Raw genomic sequence first — 14,710 nt, 5'->3', positions numbered from 1 at the left:
TCTGTAAGATAGCTGTAGAAATTCCTTTTTCCATTTCTCATAAAGAGAAATAAGAAACAAAACAGATTCTATTTCAAGTTTGACTTCATTTATATTTGCTTCAATTATGTCCAAGTTCTCCTAAGGAACAAAAGGAAAAAGTAGAGTTTGGAATTTTTCAGTGTTTTTGTGTGACTGGTATTTTCTATTCAAAAATATCATATCCTCCACAAATAACAAATTATTATAATTTTGTAACATGTTGAAGTTTATAAACTGGCTTTAACCTCAAAACATTTTTTATTCATAAGAAAATGTTTTTTTACAAAGGAACCCCTATATACTAGGAGTTGTCAGTCAATGGATGATGAAAGATATCAAAGTACTTGCCTGCCATTAAGAATGTCCTTCATTTTTCCAGTGAACTGAAGCTAAGCCTAGATTTCTCTTGCTTTTATCCACTAAATGATTCATTTTCATATGCCAAAATGTAATGTTTAAGGGAATATCAAAAGTTGACTAGTTTAACAATAAGATATTTATGTGATACACCGATTCAATAATGGAAAAAACTATCAAAGGATTCTAATATTTCTATCACTGTCTCAGATTTCCCCAACCTTCCTAAAATGTTAGCAGATTCGTATTAAGTTCAAATAAATGCTCCAGATGGCAGAGGCTACAGATGTGTGACAGAGTACTCATATAGCATGTAAAAGGCCCTGGCTTTAATTTTCACTAAGAATATATTGTAATTAAGGTACAAAATATTTTTCCAATAAGTAAACTTTAAATTAAAGACTTTCATTTTTATTGAGAGTTTGACTGGTCTAGTAGCACTAATAAGTGATGACTGTCTCTAAGAACTATCAGTTTAATATCGAGTACATGGATCCCAGTTGTGATCAGGAAATTGATTTTCAGTGTCTGATTCTAGATACAGGAAGAAATCCACATTCAGCATTGCTTCCTATATGAAGCTTCAACTTGCTTCCAAAACCATTAGTTCTTCATGAATATTCTCCAACTTCCTCTCTCTGCTTTGGTGAAGTTCACTCCATTCCTAACCTGTGCCCTGCCTTTTTGTCACTTCTAGGACCTAGAATCTAGGTCCACTGAGTTTATATGTAGCTTCCTAGAAGCTCTCTCCCTTTTCTTTCTGCATTGTGATCTACTAAAAAAAATCATATTATGGTCCACTTTCTCATTGTTTGCCACATCCAATCACCAACTTCTATCCTATGTTACTTCTCTGATACTTCAAATGTGTGTGTGTGTGTGTGTGTGTGTGTGTGTGTGTGTGTGTGTGTGTGTGTGCTGATACTGGGTCTCAGTCTATAACAAGACCCAGCAATTCTACTCTTAGGCATATACCCAAAAGATGCACATTCATACAACAAACATGTTCCACTATGTTCATAGAAGCATTATTTGTAATAGCCAGAACCTGGAAGCAACCTAGATGCCCCTCAACTGAAGAGTGGATAGGGAAAATGTGGTATATTTACACAATGAAGTATATTGCAAGCAAATGGACGGCACTAGAAGAAACCATTCTGAGTGAGGTAACCCAGTCACAAAAAGGCAAATAATGTATTATTCACTCATATAAGGATTTTAGACATGGATCAGGGGATTGCCGGTTTACAATCCCTCTGCTAGAGAGTCTGGAAAACAGGGAAATTCTCTAGAGGGATATGCATGATACCCCAGAGAAGGCTAATGAGGCAAGATATCCTGAGCAGATTGAGAGCATGGGGGAGGGGAGAGGAAACCAGGCAAAAGAGAGGGGGAGAAAAGGAGGAGAGAGGAAGACATGGGGGTGGGCAGGAAGGTTGAGTCGGGGGAAAAATAGAGGAGAACAGGATGAGAGATACTATAATAGAGGGAGTCATTACAGGTTTGAGGAGAGAGCTGACACTAGTGAGATTTCCAGAGTTCTACAAGGATGACACCGACTGGCAAACTAAGCAATAGTGGAGAGACTACCTTACTAGTCTCTGTCTGATAATGAGATTGAGGACTACCTTTATGCTATCCTAAAACCTTGATCCAATGACTGATGGAAGCAGAGGCAGACATTCACAACTAAACACTGAACTGAACTCCTTGACAAAGGGGTCAAGACCATGCTGGTGAAACCCACAAAGACAGCTGACCTGACAAAGGGGAGCTCTTGGATCCCAGACTGAGACCAGCAAGCGACTCATACAGACACCCTGAATGTGGTGTCAGTGAGGAGGCCTTGGGTAGTAGATCAGTGTTCACTATGGCTTAAGAATGAACTTTGGGAGCCCATTCCACATGAAGGGATGCTCTCTCAGCCTGGACACATGGGGGAGGGCCTAGGCCCTGCCCCAGATGAAATGAAAGATTCTGGAGGTCCCCTATGGAGGGCCTCACCCTCCCTAGGGAATGGTATGGGGATTAGGTGGGGCCCTTGGGGGGCTAGTGGAGGGATACGGGAAGAGAGGTGGGAGAGGGAGCTGGACCTGACATGTGAAGTAAGTATGTTTCTAATTTAAATAAAAATATAATGGAAAAAAGAAATACAATTATCTTGGAAATAATTTTAGACCCAGGATTTAGCAAATAATCAATATAAAAGAAACCATCTTTTAATATTCAGAGGCACCCCAAATTCTAAAATATGTTCTATCCAGCTGGTAGTTTTGACCCAAGAACAATAGAACTGCATTAACCCTTCAAGGCCAATTATTTCTTCACAACAACTTCAAGACTGTGAAGACATTTTGTTTTTCATGCAGTACCCAGTAATTGCTTACGCAGCCCAGAGAATATACAAAACTTCATCTCAGTAGAAAGGTTTATCATACCTTTTAACACAGTATGGGAAACTGTATAAATTGTGAGTCAAGCTCCTAGTTGTCCCTGGAAGTGGAGAAGGCCATATGGACACATAGCTACCTGAGTTCTGAGTTCTGAGCACTCACTTCCCAACAGAGAGCTGTTTGCTATGCACAAGTAAAGGGGCAAAAGCCACCGGTGAGTGAATGCCTTGATGTTACAAGCTGAGCACAACACATTTTAGATGGCATAATGGGAATTCCAAAATCATTTTACTTTTTCTTTTTATGAGAACAAAAATAAAGTTGTATTCATCTTTATTGCTCACTCATGGCCTAATTTTCTCTCAACCAGGGCATCACTAAAACGACTCAGGAACACAGCCTCAACTACTCTTTTATCTTAATGGAAAAAAATGTTTTTCGAATAAATTAGAATTTCACAAGTCACATTAATCTTATTTACTTGTCATTCTTCAAATTCAGTTTGTCCAATAAAAGAAACCTCACCCCTATCTACAGCACAGCCTGTTTTTAAACAGATTATAAAACTCTGATAATAAAAGTAAGATCCATGTCATGTTAATCAATTTCACCTTTTTATTCCAGTGAAAGCCGACACAATTGCTGTAGCGTTATCTTATTACATTTCAGGTTTGGTTTCCACAGATGGTAAACAGTCTTCTTTAGAGACTCTGAGATGAAAATGAGACATGCAACCTCACACTATGATCAGACACCAGCATCCCTTCTGTGTGGATGAATGGTTGGGACTTACACTTTTACACATCACCATGTAAGGAAACAGAATGTAAATTCCATCTCCACCCTAAGTATCTGAAAATTCATATTGAAAGTCAGATATTTAAAGAAGTTTTACTGAATACAAGAAATTCTTAACTTCATAAGTATGGGAATTGAAGATCTACATATTGAGTTAGTAAGTGACAAATCCAGATGAGAGTTAGCCCATTAACTGCTATTTATGTTGTCCAAATCACTGTAAAAGTCAGTGGGGTCTATTAAGGGTGACATCTTGCCCCAGAACTGAACAAAATTCCATCTATGACTATTTTCAGAAGATTTATTTAACCCTTTAGTATAAAACACATTTTTAAAAGTGTTGGATAGGATGTTTGCAAGTTCACATAGTTTGTAATCTTAGGCAGGTGGGTCAGAGACTTGTGGACAACACATCTTTCCCATTCTATTCCTCCTTAAACATTGGCAACTTTAAGGGAAATGGTCAAGCTAGACTTCTGATGCAGTCAACGGGCATAATAACTCCATCTGTTAAGGTTTTATGTTCTTGCCAGCCAGTGACCTTTATCAACAGCTGGGGACTACATATTTGATTCGCACATCATACTTCTGAGTTCTTTCTTGTAATTCTCTTGTACATTGTAGATTTCACATAACACTGATGAGTCCTTTGAGCTTTTAAAAGTACCGCAAGCTGCAGAGTCCACATACATTTTAGTAGCTCTAACATATGAAATGATTTGTGCCAGCAATTCTTCTACTGCAGAGTATCATTTTATGTTTATAACCTTATTTTAACCTTACTTATTCTATGCATTGTGTTGAAATCTAGCTTACTTTACTCTTCCCAAGGTTAGAATCAGGATTGAAAACCATTTTTTCTTATCTTTACTAGTTGATAGTTCCCGTAACAGTCTGGAATAACCATCTTCATTTATCCTTCCCTGGCGCTGAAGTAAGAAAGCATTTTCTAATTTTCCATACCATTCTTCATATCATGTTCCTACTTAGACTTTTTCCAATTGACTCCATCATTATTTTAGCTTTATTTACCATTTTCTGTTTTGTTTTCATTATTATTTAAAGAATTTGGTAGTCCCCTGTTACATAGATCTTCAGTAAGCCCTTGTAAATTCCCCTGTTTTTGTACCAAACGGTATTTTAATGATCCATTTTTACAAAATAAACTAGTAAATACCCTTAGTATTATTAGATTGCTCCAGGGATCTGCCTCAAACTGAATTCCCAGACTGAAGGTAGCTTCTAACTCATAATCAGATTCAAACACATAGCATTGTAGACTTAGTTATGACATCCAAAATAACACATCCTCCCCTGGACGGAGGAAAGGGGTACTTAGGAACCTAGACACGCATGAAATTTAAAAATCATGAAATTCAAGAGGTCCTAGATCTCTAGAAATGTATATGACTTACAGGATCCCTCACCAAGGTTATGAAGTGGACATTTGATGAGGAAAGGGAGACTATTCCGAGGAGCGCCGAAAAGTTGAGCATTGATCTCTAAGTACATACCCTTTGAGAGTCTCACCAAGATGATGGACTTTTCAGCAACATAGTTACCATTGAGTCTCTTGTGTTCTTTTAAGTCAACTCTTCACCTATATCCCTTTAAAAATTTCCAATACATACATTGGTTTGCCATGTCATGGGGAGGTGGAACCCTTTCTTTGATTTGTCATCAGTACCCTGGATTGAAAAGGCATGAATGTCTCTGCAGACAATGCCACAAAGTGCTTTGCTTTATAAAATAACAGCACAGTTCATTCATTTATTTTACTGAACATCTTAGATGACATGTAGCAAATCTCTTTAACCTGTTTTTCATGTGTCTTCATTTGTGTATTGTCCAAAGACAAAAGTTATTTAGTGAGTCACTTTAATTTTTTTTTCTGGGAGAAGGTCAAATAGTAAATGAGTCAAGGTGATGAGAATCTATCAAAAATTATGTAAAGTCTTTACCCAATACAGTAAACAACTTTTTCTTTAGTCCTAGATTCAAAGCTGATGATATCTCTTGCAAAACTCATGATATATCTTATACTATGCTTAGAACTGTCCCCATAGTAGTAGAGATATTACAAAATTTAGCTTCCAGCCATCTTTACTCATTTCCTACAATGTTCTCCCATAAGATTGGCCTCTATTCTAGGAGTTTTGGGTCACTCTGCTTGTTAAGGAAACCAGCATCTGTGATTGTCTTTGCAAGAGTTCTCATCTTTATAAAGCAACATGGAATCCTTGTGTTATAGGACTAAGACTGCCAGTTGATGGTTACTGCTCCTCAAAGATAATATGGGAAGCTACTCAGAGACTCCAAGGCCCTTCAAAATGCAGAAAGTTGTACACAAGGGATGTGAAGGAAGAAATGCCAGTTGGAATAGTAAAAAAATACCTTTATAATTTCTCTTGATTACTAAATTGAACTTTGAACTTACTAAGTTTTGTCTGGGTTGAGTACACAGACATTGTATCTCTTCTTTAAGAACAAATTATCAAAATATACTTTCCATAAAAACATGGCCTCCACCATTCAAATTCTATTTCATAAACAAAAGCATAAGAAAATTCTATTGACTATGAACCCAATTAAATCTCTTTATTATATCCTGTGCTGTAGTTCTTATAACAGGTATTTTAATTGCATACATAACTTTGCCTCTATTCTATAGTTTGCCCTTGGCTTCTCGACAACATGTGACTCTTCCTTTTGGAAGATGTCCCTCTGTATGCTGTGGATATATGTTTCTCTCATTGGCTGATAAATAAAGTTGTATTGCCAATGGACAGGCAGGATGTAGTCAGGCAGGAAGTATAGGCAGGGCTACCAGATTAGAAGACTAGGAAGAAAAAGGAAGAGAAGCCAGAAAGAAGAAGGAGTAAGCCATCACCACCGCTAACTTGCTTAGTGTCTCCACAGACAAGAGAGCTAGCTTCTCCCTGCTTATATCCTGTTTCTGCTCAGTTAGCTCACTTCCTGTCTGTCTTTACAGACCTCTAGACCTCTATGGTTAACTAGTGGCAAGCTCTATTCTCTGAACCTTAGACAGATTTTATTTGTACAAGCAAGATATCATCACCACATAGTACAAATAATAAAAACCCATAGACAAATATTAGGGGGGAAAGATGAATGATCAGAGAAGCAAGACAGCCAAGCCACTAGTGAGTTCTTACCTCTTTCTACCAAGGCTCAGACCTAAAGAGGAGAACCTATCCTCAGCATGACTACAGACTGAATACACTGCACTACTGTCTCTACCCACCCTATCTATATTCCTCTCTAGTGCTGGTATTAAAGACATGCACCACCACCGCCCACCTTCCATGACTAACTAGTGTGGCTGCTGGAATTAAAGGCATGTGCCACTACTTCTGGCCTCTATGACTGACTGGTATGGCTACATCTGCACTCTCATCTTCAGACACTTCAAGTTCCATTCAGTTCATCACTACTGCAAGACTACTTTAATCTCCTTCATTGCAACAGTTTTCAACCAAATTAAACCAAGGAATTAAATGATTTTGATTAAACCTGATGACGTTTATCTAGAGCAAGGAACCCTTGAAGCAAAGTTATATGTGCAATTAAAATACCTGTTATAGTGACTACAACACAAGCTATAATAAAGGAACTTAATGGGGTTCATTGACACTAGAAATTTTCTTCAATTTATTTTTATGAAATAGAATTTGAATGATGGAGGACATGTTATTTTTACAGAAAGTATACTTCGATACTTTGTTCTTAATTAATAGACACACGTTGTCATGATATATCATCTTCTTTTAACAATCATTCAGTTCTCAAAATATCAAGGCATGGGGTAAAAATTGCAGGTTTTGTATACTATTTCTATCTAATTTCATGTTGAAAAATATATAACTCCATGTGAATAGGCTAATTGTACTGTCAAAACAATATCATCATCATGTTTACTTATAGTTCTAAATATATATGTACAGTTTTCCCAAAGTATCTCAATGACTCCATGAAGTTGATATTATAATTTCTCTGCAGATTTTAAATGAGATATAAGAGGTAAAAACTATATTAGAGATCAGAATTCAAACACCTTTGTCATTCCAAATTTTAATCTGTGTAATGATATGACAATGTATTTAGTAGTCATGGAAATTTTTACTGCACTCACAGTTGAGAATTTCAAGGCTCAACACTCATAGCTTCATCAGAAGTTACTCCTCTAGAGAAGGTTCCACTGAGCAATTAAGTCAGGCTCAAAGACATCTTTTTCTTCTGCCATACCCTTCCAATGGATTCTGTGTTATGACTAATCCTGATTGAGTCATTATTGAGATAAAACATCTGCTACTATTTTTAGTTTATTTCATTTTGCTGAATAAAGTGACAAGAAAAACAAAGCAGTTAAAAAAATCTGTGTGGTTCCTACATTAATTTAAAAAAAAGCATCTCTGGTTGGAAGCACAAACTTGTTATGCCTGGGTTATCTTTAGTCCACCCAGTAACCTTACTGCTTCTTTCCCCTGTGGACTTAAACTAGCAGATGGCTGTTTGTCTTGCAGTTCCAATTCCTTGTTTAGCCAGAACCTCTGGTTACAATCTGTTTTGTCATCTCCTTAAGGACCACTTGTCTCTTGAGACATGCATTCCTAGCAAAATAGAGACCTAATTACACAACTTCACTCCCAGGTAGACAGATACACATTTCACATGTGAACCAAGATAACTGGGTAGAAATCCTACATCAAAATAAGCAAATTACAGTAACTGCTGAATTAAAATCATACATTCATTCCACTAAAAGGAAAAGAGACAGTAATATTTCCAACTATAAGGATGATACTTTTGAGGATCGCATATATCTGAAACATTTTCCAGGCTCAAGAATGGTTCGTTTATCTCAAACATCCATTCACTTCACTAAGAGATATTTGGGAAAGATTTGCTGCACTCAAATGTGCCTGACCATCTACTGTGTATGTGGAAAATCATCATGTGCTTGAATTCATCCATAGGAAAACAAAACAAAACAAGAATGCAGTCCAATAAAAGGCTGATAAATGCTCACCATTGAGAGCCTGAAACCAGTTGTAAATCTGGTCTATTATAATAAGGAGAAACTGCAGATATGGAAAATAAATCATCCTCACTGTGCTCTCTGACAGTGATTCCAAACAGTGGCTGAGACAGGTAGACCCCTCTCACCAGGCTACTAGGTCAAACCATATAATCAGGATCCCTGAGTCTTTACAGGAGCAGTTCTGGTCTGAATCTGCCTTCCCTCCTAGCATGGAGTGCCTTAAGGCAGGCATCACATATCAATGTCTACATCTCTACAACCTCTGAGCAGCACAAGTGAGCTTACCAAGGCAATTCAGTGGCAGTTCTTATTCCTCCAACTGACCTGAAACTCTGTACCCGTTGAAAACAGAACAGTGATCACAAACAAACAAACAACAATGCTGCTCTGCAAATTTCAAATTTTCTTCCCTTTCTCAAGCAAACCAGCACATCTTACTGTGGCTCACACTGCCTCAGACTTGACTTATTCCAGCCCAAGGACTGTAATGCTGTCAGGACTTGACCAGCTTGATCAGGCATCTGTTCTGCCCCAGACCTCTGAGAACCCTGGCACTGAAGGGTTCTCTGAATGGTCTACTATAGGAACTGTGTGGTCAGCACATGCCAAAAGGTGTAGCCCAGGCTGGCCTTGAACTCATGATGCTCCTGCCTCTGCCTCCTTTAGCAAATCATACTAGCATGCACCACCACAGCTGACTTCAGGTTTTCTAAAAGTTTTAATGTAAATGTTTCTATTACAAAAAAATAGCATAACAGAAAGGTGGTAATTTTGTTCATTAGCCTATCATAACTATTCCACATTGTGATCATCTATCAAAACACTGTATTTTATGTTCTTGTATGTATGCATACATGTATACATGTATAAAGTCATTAAAAATGAAGTTTTAAATTCAGTTTGGAAAGAAAGCTTTTTATGGTTTTAAAATAAGATCTTAAAAACCACTCATCCCCACATAGTCATCCAGATATCAATATCTATCCAAATACTACTAGTGGGAAAAAAGAGCTATACATTTATCTTATGTGAAGTTTACAATGCAAGTGCAGAGAAAACTTTGCAACTATCATTAAAGGGAGACGTATTGATTATGTTAACATTTTAAATGCAGGAATTCTCTTTAAGATTTCTCCATATTGTCATTTCTTCCTCTCTTACTTCCCTTCCCCGCATTCAGAACTTTCTAAAGAAAACTCAAGTGCCTCTTCTAAAAGGATTTCAACTCTCCACTTACAGGGATCTATCAGAATTCTACAGCTTAGAATTCATGGATAGGGAGTAATACATGAGACCATGTTTATGGGCATAATATGCATCAGTAAATGGGCTAAAGAATTTCATACTTTATTTCATTTAATTTTTATTACACACATATGAAGTTGTTGCGACTATTTTCACCTTGGAGTTTATGAAACTAGGGTAAAACAATGCTTAACATTACACGGATATCTAAGCAGAATGCATATTGATCAGTAGCTTCCCACTACTGCTCCTTCAAACAATGGTCTGTTATAGTTTTTCAGGAGAGTTATGTAATTTATCCTGACAGTCTGCAGAATCCAGTCCTTGCTTTATATCTCCCCTCCAGGGCCTCATTCCCTATTATTCCTTAGAGTGGCAACTTCATTCTTTCAATAAGCCTAGCCCTATAGCATAGTATAAACGTTGATAGCCTGCATGAGAAATTGTAGAGATTGATTTGATATATTTATGGGAGATTACAGTTCAAAGCATAAAGTATTCATGCATCATTAAATGTACATAAAAGCACAGCTTAAGCTTCAACATTAAGTTTTACAATAAACAGATTATGCATACAAAAAAGAGATAGCTGTGTGTTCATTTGTGTGTGTAATTATTTGGGGCCCTTAGTACATTATAGGGACTTTGATATTATACATAGCATATGGCAGTCCCACAAAATTCTTTTTACTATGTAAATTCTTAACCAAAACAATATGATAAGCATTTTGGTGCTGACAAAAGTCAGATAAAAGTATCTTCCCTATTTAAACCATTCTCAAATTTTTCTGTGTCATATTAAGTTTACTTCACAGAACTATACTTCCAAAGGATGACAGTCTAAAAGATATTTTCAGAGTATAAATAAATATTCTGTGGCATTTTTTCAAAGTTAAGTTTAAATAAATCATATTGGGTTTCAGAACAATATAAGAGTTTCACAAAGAAGCTAAAGTCATAACTGTGGAAATTCAGGACTGCCTTTTACAGTGGCTAGAACCAAAGCTGCCTTTGCATGGTGAAAGAGAACTGAGGCAACCATCAGGAAGCTACTTGAAAGAAACAAACTACAGTTCTGTAATTTATTATCATCCACTTCTTGGCTATGAACTTGTATGACAGATACTATGAAACTATATTACTTCAAAAGACGTTTGAACAAACAGGAGGAGAAAACTGTGTTAATATATCACCCCATCGGCTGGGCAGTGGTGGCGCACGCCTTTAATCCCAGCACTCGGGAGGCAGAGGCAGACGGATCTCTGTGAGTTCGAGGCTGGGCTGGACCGACAGCCTCCAAAACAATACAGAGAAACCCTGTCTTGTAAAAAAATAATATATATATGTATATATATATATATCACCCCATGTTTTTGAATAGCCTCAAACACAAGAAAGCTTGTCATCATGCCCTTGTGATTATGTGACTTTGAGAAAGGTACTAACATTACAAAAGTCTTTTAAATTAATTGCACATTGCAAATACACATCAGTGGAGAATGTTTCTAGGTTTGCAGAAACACTTTTATAGGCATCCTAAGGCCCGCAGAGAAAGCACTGTCTATCTTAGTGATTCCTCAGACATTACGTGCTGGATGTAAGCATTTTTCAGCCTTGGAAGAATGGTACAGTGTAAGAGAATCTCCTATTCGTGGTTGAGTCAACAGGACACGCTCTATACCTGAAGTCAATGTGTGTTTAAAATAGAGTTGGAATTGCTGAAATGTGAATAAGTCTTCGGCCTGGAATAAAAGATGCTCCAATCCCTCTTTCCCAACTCCAAACCTGACCCTTTACTGTGGGTTTTCCTAGGAATCTCTTTACCTTCAAGCTCAGGATGGCTTCATAGTCCAAAGCCCCCTACACTATTGTCAGGTGTCATCATGGAGTATATCACCTCAAAATCTTGGGGGATTCATTGCTTATTAGGAGATTCTCTGGGCTCCAAGTGATGAAAGATTCCTTGGGTCTGTCAGTCTCCCATTGTGAGGCCAACTAAATGGCAAAACCCAGACAAATAAATGGCAGCTGCCTTAGACACTGGGACCCCACATCAGACTGGACTCTAAGTATTTAAGTTCAAAAGAAGATTAGACTTCCTTTATTCTTATGAATTGTGGGATTTTTCTGCAGATGTTCAAGTTTAATGCTTTAAAATATCATTCCCCCTTAAGAGCTAGTTACAATAATGCATAAGGATAATGATACTTGCTTTTAGGTGAAGTTGATTGGTCCAATGCCCAATGATTTTATATTCTGTACTTTTGTTGTTTATCTGATACTGGAAGATATCATAGCGTCCAGGAGCATCTCCATTTTCATTAAAAGTGACAGGTGTACCAGCACTGCCTATAAAGATTAGGAAAAAGTGTTAATAAAGTATAGAACATAGCCCAGTGGGCTTATTTTCCTCTAATGAAGTATGGCAGATAAAAATATATTGTGTGTAGTAAGGGACACGAAGATTGTAATCCATACGAGGTTATTATTGAGAGTAAAATAACTTTCACATAAAAATCAGCCTAGATGCACATATAAGGATAAAATGGACTATATTATATACATTAGAAAGTAAATGATGAGTAGCCAAGCTAAGTAATATATGTATATATATACATATATGCTAAATAAATAAAATTGATAGTCTGAATATTCAATACTGTCTTAATGTGGAAAATGTACACACAATGAAATTTGACAGACACTGTACAATACGATCTACAAATATCACCACAAAATTGACAGAACAACCAAGCCAGAAACCTAAGTGCTTGACTTCATGGCGAGTTCCGCTCCAATATGAAGATGGTGCACTTTTTAGCGCTACTGCTTCTGAGCACATCACTGCAAGCTGCTCTTGGAAACCTCCTCTGGGCAATGCAGAGTGAACAGTGGAGAAGCCCAGCTCTTCTGAAATCATCAAAGCCTCGTGATTCCCTGTGATGAGTGTAATGGTGACAGAGCAGCAGGATGCGAGGAATTTAGTCTCTTCTAAACTCCATTGCTCTTGGAAGCTTTCATCTTTTCTATTGATAACTTCTCCTCACTTTCACTTTCCCTCTTATTAACTTCTATATAATCGCAGGTCTAAGAGTAGAAAGGAATGAGAGAACACAATGTTTTCTCATTCCATCTCACAGCACTATCTACACAGACATTTTTGCTATACCAGTTTTTAGACCTCCCTTCATCTTCATGGATTATTCTTTCTTAACTATAAGCACTCTGTTGACAGCAATTCCTTTCCTTGATGCCTATCTTCTCCTCGCCGGCCCCCTTTCCTCAAAGGGTATTTAGATGTCATTTCTCTTCTCACAGTCTCTTTCTACATCATAGTTTCCAAATTATTAACATTTAAATGGGTCAATGTTATGTATTTCCAGCCTTCAATGTTTTCTTAATTGATTTTAAAGGTTAATCTTAATATTTGTAAAAATGTTAAATGTAGTTTATCAACTTGCATATAGTTATAATGAGAGTAGAGTAAGAATTAGAATTAGTTAGAATGAGAGTAGCAGTGTTGCAATCAGAATGCTTTCATGGGACTTAACTGAGATGTGCTTATTATAGCCCCATTTTCTTGACTTTATTCTAAAATTTGAACACGACATGAAATCTCTAAGAACACAGATCCTAATACTACCAAAGACTGATGAGTCTACAGGAGACGGCACTGGAAGGAAGAATCACTGACATAAGACAGAAGGCTACATGCTCATGTTGAATTCCTCATTCATTTGTATGACTCTTTTCATGTGCAGTAAAGACCGAGTAAAGAACATGAATGTACCTTGAGGTCATGAAGAACAGTACATATGTGCTTTGTTACTAATTAATATTTTCAGTCATTCATGTAAAAATTATTTTATAAATCAACAAAGGAAGGAATTGAAGAATAAAAAGACAATTTGTTTAATCAGCCAGTATTATGTTACTACTCCATAGCTGCTCGAGAAGAAACCTATTTTCTATTCATGAACAAAACATTTCTCAGACTATTTAGCCTCTTATGTATTTCCTGTGGACTTCTGTGAAGTATGGGTAATGATATTTTTCTTCATCGAGATCTTATGAAATTTAAATTAGTCAATTCTTGTGAAGCACTTGGAACAATAAGTAAGGTAATTAAATAATATGATCTACCCCATACTCATTTTTAGTAAATATCTATATATACTGGCAAAAGGAATATGAAAAGTTCTGTAAGTAATGCCTAAACAGTTACTAAGATTTAGTAACAGGATTCTGATTGAAAAACATACTTTGTAGTCATCATAATAACATGTTTCTGATATTTAAATGTCATTAAAAATAAGACTATATTTAGTTTGCTCTACCTAAAATGCCCATTGTTGTCATCTTGTCCATAAAATAACTGCTTTTAAAAAATCTTTAATGACACTTCTGTAATCTGTGTATGATGACAGCAGGCTGGGTTATGTATAAACTTATGGCTAGCTGTTTTGGTGTCTTTTTTCTCCAGTTAAAAGAATACCTGTTGGTAGTTTATTCATGAGAGAATCACTATCCCTAGTATAATAATTTCTAACTTAGATACTTCAATATCATTTCAGATTTGACAGTGTATTAAGGGGGAAAACTTGAAAGTGATCAAGAAAATGAATTCTTAGATCTGCACAGGTTCAAACCCCTGTTCTACCACTTAGTGGATGTTACTGTTTTGGATATATTCTCAGCTTCACTATATCCCACTTTTGTTACCTGTAAACTAAAATGACAGCAACCCTTACACAAAGAGTTACATGATTAAATAAACCAATCTGTGTAAAAACACAGTGAATATTACATAAGTTTAAATTACTATCACTCTTGT

At 36.6% G+C, this 14,710-nt stretch overlaps 1 protein-coding gene across 6 annotated transcripts in view; it reads right to left on the bottom strand.

Annotated features, from left to right (window-relative positions):
- Positions 1-14,710, bottom strand: part of Grm8 (glutamate metabotropic receptor 8) — an 865,501-nt gene that overhangs the window by 136,258 nt on the left and 714,533 nt on the right. For all 6 annotated transcript variants that reach the window (XM_040728578.1, XM_040728576.1, XM_040728575.1 and 3 more), the window contains exon 8: positions 12,089-12,225. In XM_040728578.1, coding sequence (XP_040584512.1) covers positions 12,089-12,225 — 137 coding nt within the window. The remainder of the gene's footprint in view (positions 1-12,088; positions 12,226-14,710) is intronic.

Source organism: Mesocricetus auratus, unplaced genomic scaffold (assembly GCF_017639785.1).
Source record: "Mesocricetus auratus isolate SY011 unplaced genomic scaffold, BCM_Maur_2.0 Super-Scaffold_100019, whole genome shotgun sequence".
NCBI lineage: Eukaryota > Metazoa > Chordata > Mammalia > Rodentia > Cricetidae > Mesocricetus > Mesocricetus auratus.
This window is presented reverse-complemented; position numbering and strand designations above follow the sequence as displayed.